The sequence below is a fragment of the Penaeus monodon genome, chromosome 7 (assembly GCF_015228065.2).
Source record: "Penaeus monodon isolate SGIC_2016 chromosome 7, NSTDA_Pmon_1, whole genome shotgun sequence".
Taxonomy (NCBI): Eukaryota; Metazoa; Arthropoda; class Malacostraca; order Decapoda; family Penaeidae; genus Penaeus; species Penaeus monodon.
This window is the reverse complement of record NC_051392.1, coordinates 39,526,121-39,536,120: the sequence shown is the minus strand read 5'-3', so window position 1 is coordinate 39,536,120 and position 10,000 is coordinate 39,526,121. Positions and strand designations below refer to the sequence as shown.

The following is a 10,000-nucleotide window of genomic DNA, read 5'->3' as shown; positions in this document are numbered from 1 at the left end:
AATCGTGTGATTCATTTTTCTTCTTGTATGATACTTGTATAGAAGTGTGTTACTGATGCCTTGTTCTTGTTTTAGTTGGAAGGGCATTTTTGTGATGCTGAAAAGACTTTCCGTGAGTCTGTACGACAACTGCGTGGCAAACGCGCAAACGTCCATCGCTTCCGAGATTATATGTACATAAAATAGAGCGAAAATGATCCCTTTTGGTTCGAACTCAGTTTCATTATCATTATGGCAGATATATTTGAACTTGCGCTATATTTCTATAATGACAGATTGCGAAGAGGTGTGACATTATCTTAACCATTCTCGCAAATCGTCGCTCAAAAGCCCTCCCCGACGCACGGGAGTTCAGTCAAATTCGTGTCACGTGTTACGATAAGCAAGTCTTTTTTTATAATTGGTGTTGGAGATACACAGAGCTCTTTTGAAGAAAGTAAATCATTTCCCATCTAAAAACGCATTATCTCAGCAGTGTGATAAGTAAGATCTTTAAGTTAAAGTAAAGTCTGTCTGGGTGTAGTGTCTCTGTTCCACGTTATTTCAAGGACTCAGAGTCTGTCTTGTGCATAGCGAATTTTATGAAGCATAATTTTATGAAGCAATTATCGTGTGTGTGAGGTTACAGCGATGCAAAACAAAGCAGGCCATATTTTTCCTTTTTTATTAGTTACCCCCTAAAGAAAAAAGAGAACTTCTGCCAGTTGCTCAGAATTCTCCAACTTACTCATCATGTGCGTGGGGAAATCTTCTTCACTCTTCCTTCACTATCACTACTGATGCCGCCAACGTGACATCAAAATATATAGTTTATGTCATTTTTTTTGTAAAAATCGTAATCATCTGGATGTTTCCGGTCAAAAATCCAGGCTGAGAAATTGCCTCGTTGCGTATAATTTCCTCTAAAGCCCCGTTACAGGGCTATGTTTTATTAATTGTCATAAATAGCTGCCACAGGCCGGTCATATATAAAGAAGGCCAGAGCGAAGCTAGACTTGGCAAAACTCAAATGCGCGCGCACACCACACATTTATATATGTATATGTATATATATATATATATATATTATATATAAAATATATTTTTATTTTGTGTGTGTGTGTGTGTGTGTGTGTGTGTGTGTGTGTGTGTGTGTGTGGTGTGTGTGTGTGGTGTGCGTGTGTGTTGTGTTTTACACATATTAATATATACATATTTTAACACATACATACATACATACATACATAAACATACATACATACACACACACACACACACACACACACACACACACACACCCCACACACACACAAAACCACACACACACACACACACACACACACACTGTTGTGTGGTGGGTGTGTTTTTATATATATATATATATATATATATAATTAATATATATATATATGATATATATATATATAGATATATATATATTTATATATGAATATTTATATATATATGATATATTATATATTATAAAATATAAAATAATATTATATATAAAATTATAGGAGGAGAGAGAAGAGAAAGTGATGAGTGAAGAGAGTGAGTAGGTGGAGAGAAAAAAAAAGGGGGGAAAAAGATAAATAGAGGATCTACGACAGACCGATCGAGTGCCTAAGTATATACTGGGAAAATCCAAATTTTAAAAAATATTTTTCCCCTATTAGTCGTAGAAATGGACTGAAAAGCGGCCTAATTTACGTGGACCGATTTAACCGCACGAAACCTGGGGTTTTGCGGTCTTATCACGTTATCAGTCCCCGAGCACGATAACGGGAGGATGTGCAATAACTGAAATGTGTTTCACTACAAAACCCCGTCACTTACACCTCGACATTAAATTTTCTGTGAAAAAATATGAATCTGATTGATTTATTCCCCCTTTTCTATTTCCCTTTTCGTTTTCTTATTTTATTTTTTCCCTTTTCTTTTCTTTTTTCTTTCCTATTTCCCTTTTCCATCTGATTTTCTTTCCTTCTTTTTCATTTCCCTTTTTTTTTCTTATTTTGTTTCCGTTTTTCTCCTTTCCTTTATCTTTCCCCTTCCCTCCTTTTCGTTTTTCTCCCGTTTTTCCCCCCCCTCTTTCCTTTTCCAACCTTTTTCCCTCCCGAGGAACTTAATTTTTTCTCCTTTTCCGTGTCCCCCTCTCTTAAAAACCCTTTAAGCCATCTTCTCTCCGTTTTCGTTTCCATCCCCTTCCTTTCCCTTCTCAGCCCGTGCTCCCCCCCGATCCGGGTCCCCGCCCCCCCCTAACCCCTGCCGAGGCCCTGCCGGGGCTGCGCACGGAGCCGAGGCTTCACTTGGGGGCGTGCCCCGGCCACGGAGGATTCCAGGTGTTCTGGTGCCGCCCTTGCAGGACCTGGCTGTGCAGCGACTGCACTATCGTGGACCCCCCGCGGGGCTCCTGTTCCGTCGTGTCCATGAAGGTGGCGCTCGAGGACTTCCAGAGCGGGGGCCGGCCGGGGCAGCGGGCCCCCCGGGCCGCCTCCCTCAAAAAAGGGCACAGAGTTGAGCCAGTGCCGGGGGTTCCTCCAGCGCAGACGGGGTTTCTTAGTGCACTTCTCCGGGAGGAGGAGGCGCTGAAGAGCTCGCAGGAGGAGAACGCTCAGAGGATGGACAAACTCACACGGTTAGAGGCCGGTCTGGCAGAGGACTGCGAGGTGCTGCCGGAGGGGCAGCCACTGGCACCTGGAGGGGGACGCTGGGGGGCCGTCGCCCACCGAAGGACTGAACGACCCGAAGGTGGCGCATTAAGGGAAATTTCAATCATATACATATGTATATAAATATTATAAAATTTTATTAAATATATATATATTATATAAATATTAATTATATTATATATATATATATATATATCATATATATATAATTATATATATATTTATATATAAGTTATATATATATTATAAAATATATATATATATATATTTTAATATATATTATATATAAAATTAATTATATATATATATATTATATTATAAATTTATACAAATACAACACAAAAAAAACCCAAAAATTTCCAAAACACAAAACAAAAAAAAAAAATATTATTATTTTAATATATATTTTATAATATATATATATATATATATATATATATATATATATAATAATAATAATTAATAATGTAATATTTTATATATATATAAAAATATTATATATATAATATGGATATATTAATATGCATATAATATTAAATATATATATTATATTATATATATATATATATACATTTTATAATATATTATATATAATGTATATATATATATATAAATAATTATATATATATATATATATATTATATATAAAATATATATTATATATATTATATATATATATGCATATTTTATGATATAGTCCGCATTAAACCGTTTTGGGACCAAAAACCCTCTAGCCCCCATATCGGAAAAAAGGATTTTAATTCCCTTCCGAGCCTGGACCCCCTCTATTTTTTTCCCCCCAAAGGCCCAAAACCCTGAGGTTTCCCAGGGGACTTTTTCCCCCAAAGCTTTTTGGGAAATTTTTTGGGGGGGAAAAACCCGGGGGGCCCTTTTTAAAAAAACCCCCCTTTTTTTTTAAAATTTGCCCCCCCCCCCGGGGGGAAAAAGGGCCCGGGGGGCCCTTAAGGGGGGCCCCCAAAAAAAATTTTTTTTCCCCCCTTTCCCCACCCCCCCCCCCCCCAAAAGGGGGGGGGGGCCCCCCCCCCCCCCCCCACAACAAAGGGAGTCGGTCATCCTCGAGAGACTGGGGTTTTCCGGCCCCCTACCGGCATGCTCGCTGCAGATTGACTCTAATTTTTGGGGCCCCCCGGCCGGGCCCATGCCTCGGCCAACCACAAAAAGCCCCCCAAAGGGGGAAGGGGTGTGGGCCGGGGGGCCCTCCCCCCTCACGTAACCCCAGGGTGCAGGATTCCCCGGGAGTGCTTTGGCCCCGCACCCGTCCTACCAGGCTCTGCATCCCCATCGGGTAAGGGCCCCGGTCTGACGCCGAGCCCCGGGATCAGGAACCCCCGCCGCAAATCGGGGGGCCGGGGTTTCCCCCCCTCCGGTGACTGCCCACCCCCTTTTCTAAGGGTTTTTTTCGGGCCCCGGGGTTGGGCAGCCGATCCCAAACCCCCGACGGGAAGTGTCTGCTAGGTAGGGGGAGGGGCGCAGAAATCCCCGGGGGGAAATGCCCCTGTTTCCCCAGTTTTTTGGTTCACCCACGGTATTTTAATAAAATGTAGATATACACAAGATATTTTTGATAGTTTACCTCCTCTAATTTACAAACTTAGGGTTAAAATCACTTGGTGAGGATGGTGGCGCCCCCACCAACATATATATATATATATATATAATTTTAATATATTAAATATATATATATATATATATATAATATATATATATAATAATACAAAACCCCAAAACACACAACACACACCCCAAAAACCACACACACCCCACCACACACCAACCCCACACCCCCACACACCACACACACACATAGAAATAAAAAAATTTTATATATTATATAATTATTTTATTATATATTATATATATATTTTTAAAATTTTTAATATAAATTTTTCTTATATATATTATATTATTTTTATTAATATTTTATTAAAATTTTATATAATATAAAAAATTTATATATCATATATATTATATTATAAATTATATATATATATATATATATAATTTTAAAATTATATATTATATATATATATATTTTTATATATATTATTTTTTTTTTTGTTTTTTTTTTTTTTTTTTTTTTTTTTTTTATATTATTATATATTATATATATATAATATATAATTTTAATTATATATATTATATATATATATATCTTAAATATTTATATATTTATTTTGGTTTTGTTTAATATTTTAAATGTATTAATTAAATTTGTATAAGAAAAAAAATTATTAAAAATATTTTAAAATTATTATTTTATTAATCCCCTTGGGTAAAAATAATTAAAAATTTTATTTGCCCCTTATAGTAGAAAATTTTTAAAATTTATTAAAATTAAAAATAAAAAAAGGGGGTTGGGGGGTTTGGGGTTGGTTTGGGTGGGGTTTTGTTGGGGGGTGGGGTTAATATAAAATTTAATAAAAAATTTTTAAAAATTACTTTTATTTTTAAAATTTTAAATTTTTTGGTTGGTGGGGGCCCACATCCCCGGATTTTCCCCCTTTGTCAAGGGGGTGCTAAAAAATTCTTGAAATTTCACATTTATCCTCGGGTAAAACCAAATTGGGGGGGGGGGGGATTTGCCGGGGGTTCTCTCCCTACCCTTTAGTGAGCCCCCTTTAGGGGTGGGATCCTCCAACCCCGGCCCTGTAAAAATGGGGGGCCCAGTATAAAGGGGGTTACCCCTTTTGCGGGGGGGTTCCTGTCCCGGCGGCCCTTGAAGGCCCGGGGCAACCCTGAACTGGGGGCAAATCCCAATTCCCAGATTTGTGGGGGAGGCCCCGGCCCCAAATCTCCCCTTGGGGGCGTTTTTCCCAACCCCGGGCCCAAACCAAAAAAAAGGGAAGGTTGGGCCTGGAAAAGTTCTCAAAACTGCTTTTTGTGGGGGACTGGGGGGGGGATTGCCCCCCCCTCCCCCAGGGGGCCTTGGGGGGGTTCCTCAAGGGCCGGCTGGAAGGTGCCCCCTATTTGAAGGATTTACGGGGGTTTGCTTGCCGGCCACTTGGAACCCCAATAGCTACCTCTAGACTTCGCAAGAATGAAGCAATTGGGTTCCTTCAGGCAGTTTAAATCTACTAAAATCCCAAAAAAATGCTTTAAAAATTATTTTATAATTTATTTTAATGTTTTTATTATATAAAAATTTAATTTTGCTTTTATTTTATAAAATAATTATTATATCTAATAAATATATAATTGTTTTTTAAAAATTTATATTATTATATAATATATATTTTTATAATATAATATATATATATAATATATATATATATATAATATATAATAAAATTTTAATTTTTATAAATATAAAAAATTATTATATATAATATAATAATTTTAATTATATTCATAAAGATATATATATTTTATTTTAAAAAAAATATATTATTTATATATAAAATATAAAATAATTATAAAATATAATTTTTATATATATATAATTATATATATATTTTATATAATTATTATTATATATATAATATTTATTTTCTATTTATATATATATATATATATATATATAGTTTTAAATAATATATATTTTTTTTTTTTTTTTTTTTTTTTTTGTTGTTGTTGTTTTGTGTTTTTTTTTATATTATATATCTATAAATATAATATATATTTATATAATAAATTATATTTTTTTTTTTTTTTTTTGGGGGTTTTTTTTTTGGGTTTTTTTTTTTTTTTATATAAAAATTATATATATATATATTTTATATAATAATATATATATAAATATTATAAATAATAATAATATTTATTACATGTAATATATATTATATTTTTATATAAATATATATTATAATATATATAATATATAATACATATTAACTTATTAAAAATATAAAATATATATATATAATATATTATATATATTATAATACCCAAAAAAAAATTTTTATTAAAAAAAAAAAAATTTATTTTTTTTTTTTTTTTTTATTGAAATTTTCTCCCTTACCTGCGCCACCTTCTGGGTCGCTTCAGTCCCTTCGGTGGGCGACGGCCTCCCAGCGTGCCCCGTCCAGGCTGCCAGCTGCTGCTGCCCCTCCGGCAGCACCTCGCAGTCCTCTGCCAGACCGGCCTCTAACCGTGTGAGTTTGTCCATCCTCTGAGCGTTCTCCTCCTGCGAGCTCTTCAGCGCCTCCTCCTCCCGGAGAAGTGCACTAAGAAACCCCCGTCTGCGCCCTGGGGGAAGCCCCGGCTATCTGTGCTCAACTCTGTGCACCTCTTCTTGAGGGAGAGCGTGCGCTCGAGGCGGAGCGCCAGCTGCTCGGCGTCGCGGCGTCCCTCGCTCTGGAAGTCCTCGAGCGCCACCTTCATGGACACGACGGAACAGGAGCCCTGCGGGTGGTCCACGATAGTGCAGTCGCTGCACAGCCAGGTCCTGCAAGGGCGGCACCAGAACACCTGGAATCCTCCGTGGCCGGGGCACGCCCCCAAGTGAAGCCTCGGCTCCGTGCGCAGCCCCGGCAGGGCCTCGGCAGGGGTTAGGGGGGCGGGGACGCCGGCCATCTTCTGCAGGAGGGAGCACGGGCTGAGAAGGGAAAGGAAGGGGATGGAAACGAAAACGGAGAGAAGATGGCTCTGAAGTGTTTAAGAGAGGAGACACAGGAAAGAGGCAGAGAAAATTAAGTTCCGTCTGGAGGGAAAAAGGTTGGGAAAAGGAACAGAGAGCGGGAGGGAAACGGGAGAACAACGAAATAGGAGGGAAGAGGAAGAGATGAAGGAAAGGAGAAGAAACGGTAAACAAAATAAGAAATAGAAAACGGAATGCAAAAAAAGGGAAAAAAATCGAATGGAAAAGGGAAATAAAAAGAAAAAAGAAAACGCAAAGGAAAAAATAAGAGAAAACGAAAAAGGAAATAGCAAAGGGGGAAAAAATCAATCAGTTTTCATATTTTTTTTCACAGAAAATTTAATGTCGAGTGTAAGTGACGGGTCTTTAGTTTGCAACCATTATCATTTATCTGCATCATCCTCCCCTTATCGTGCTCGCGGGCATGTAAAGCTGATAAGAAACCCCAGAACCAGGATTCGTGAAGGGGTTTTGAACGGCCGTGAATTAGAGCCAATCATTTCATCCTTTCTATGACATAATACGGAAAATATCTTTTTAAATGGATAAGCCATATATACTTAGGCATCTCGATCGGTCTGTCTGTAGATCCTCTATTTTCTTTTCTCTCTCTCTTTCTCCTCTCTCAACTCATCACTCCTTAACCACCTCCTCTTTTCTCTCCCCTCTCTCAAAATATATATATTTATATAATATATATATATATATATATAATATATCATATATATATAATATTATCATATATAAATATATATTTCTTCATATAATATTCATATATATATATATATATATTTATATATATATATATATATAAATATTCACACAACACCACACACACACGTGTGGTGTGTGTGGGTGTGTGTGTGTGTGTGTGTGTGTGTGTTGTGTGGTGTGTGTGTGTTGTGTGGTGTATGTATGTATGTATGTATGTATGATGTTTTAGTATGTGTATATATTGTAAATGAAAATGTGTAAAACAAAACAACACCACACCACACACACACACACACACACCAAAAAAACACACAATATATATAATATTATATATAAATATAACACATAACATATAAAGTTTCCCGCCATTCAAGTCCCTCGCCTTTTAATCCCCTCCACTTGACAAAAACAACCCTGAACGGGAGAAAAACCAAGCATTCCCATCCGAACCAAATGACCAGTTTTAAAAAAGACATACTAATATTTAATAACTTTGCGAATAAAGGATAAAGGAAATGAATATTAGCAATCCACGACATATAAATGTAAAACTGAAAAAAATTTCCGCTTAAAAAGGGGGAAAATAATAGTCAAAATATCCTCATTTATTTAATAACTAAAGATAATTGCTTATAAATTATGCTTCTTATTCCTCTCCGCACACGCCTTTTAAAAGACGAGTTCTCCCCATAGTACTCACTGTATTGGGGCTCAGTTGTTCCAAATAAAACAGATTTAATGAATTTACTTTCTTCACAATCCTTAATTCAACACTTTTTATAATCTGTATTAACATATAGTTTGATTATCCCTCGAACGCGGTCTTTCGCTCTTTCCAAAGTTAGTATGTCAACTCTAATATTCATTAATAATTATAGCTATTAAATATATTGTTTTCTCTATAATCAAACCCCCTAACACATTTCCTCTTTAAGGGGAAATATTCGAACATCGCTGCTCGTATTCCCGGGTGCGTATACCCGATTCCTTGTTCACATAAAAAATTTCAACTACATCAATTCAATAAATCTTTTTGCAATGTTAAATAAAAATAATAATATATATCTATATATATAAAATAATATAAAAATTTTTTTAAACTATATTGAGATTTTTTTGGTCATTACTCAACACGGTTACTCCACAACCCTTCCCACGTACGCCCATCCATACCATTCCCACTCACATCGCTATACTCACTAAAACACACACACAAAACACGCTAGCTACACACACCACACAACATATAAATCTTATGTTCCATCACCACATAACACTACAAAAATGACACACAAAATCATAAAAAACGAACACCACCTCATCCACACCACGCCATAGATAATCTAAATGATATTAAGATTATGATTCATTTATATTGTTTCTAATACCTTATATTAAAAATATTCTTACCTTAATTTTATATAAAAAATTTTTTGCATAATACCATATTATGGTCCTTATCGTGCTACAAATATGGCAGTCTGATGTTTTTTAAAAACCTGTTAAATTTAAATATTTCAAAATCGGTAATAAAATTATAAAATCAATATAATGGGAAAATAAATTGCTGATGATCCATTAGAAATAATGTTACTTAAATTAATTATAATCGTTGCAAGATTAACTCTTTGGAATTCCTTTTTCCTTCGTCCTTTCTTCCTTTTAGAATAAGATTTCTTTGCATAAAAATTTACTAGGGAGTAATTATTTCATATATATTTCAATAAATCTAATTATATATATCAATTAATTTTGTTTTTTTTTCTCTATTCTACCTTATATTTTTAAATGTTATATCGATCAAATTTTTCTGCTCTCCCTCATACTTTCTTATCAAAATATTCACTTATTATTTACATATATTTTTTCTTTATCGACCCATACCTATACCCTCCGAGGATTTCCGTATAAAAAGGGTTTTTTGTGGTATTTATTTAAATTTTTTGAAAATTTTTTATTTTTTATAAATTATTTATGTTTTAAATTTTGTTTTTTTTTTTTATATCTTTTAAAAATTTTTTTTTTATTTTTTTTTTTT

At 35.1% G+C, this 10,000-nt stretch overlaps 1 protein-coding gene across 1 annotated transcript in view; it reads left to right on the top strand.

The window, feature by feature from the left end:
- LOC119575646 overlaps nt 1–10,000 on the top strand; it is a 25,531-nt gene that overhangs the window by 153 nt on the left and 15,378 nt on the right. The window contains exons 2-3 of the mRNA XM_037923277.1: nt 276–286; nt 2,202–2,648. Of these exons, the coding sequence (XP_037779205.1) occupies nt 276–286; nt 2,202–2,648 (458 nt within the window). The remainder of the gene's footprint in view (nt 1–275; nt 287–2,201; nt 2,649–10,000) is intronic.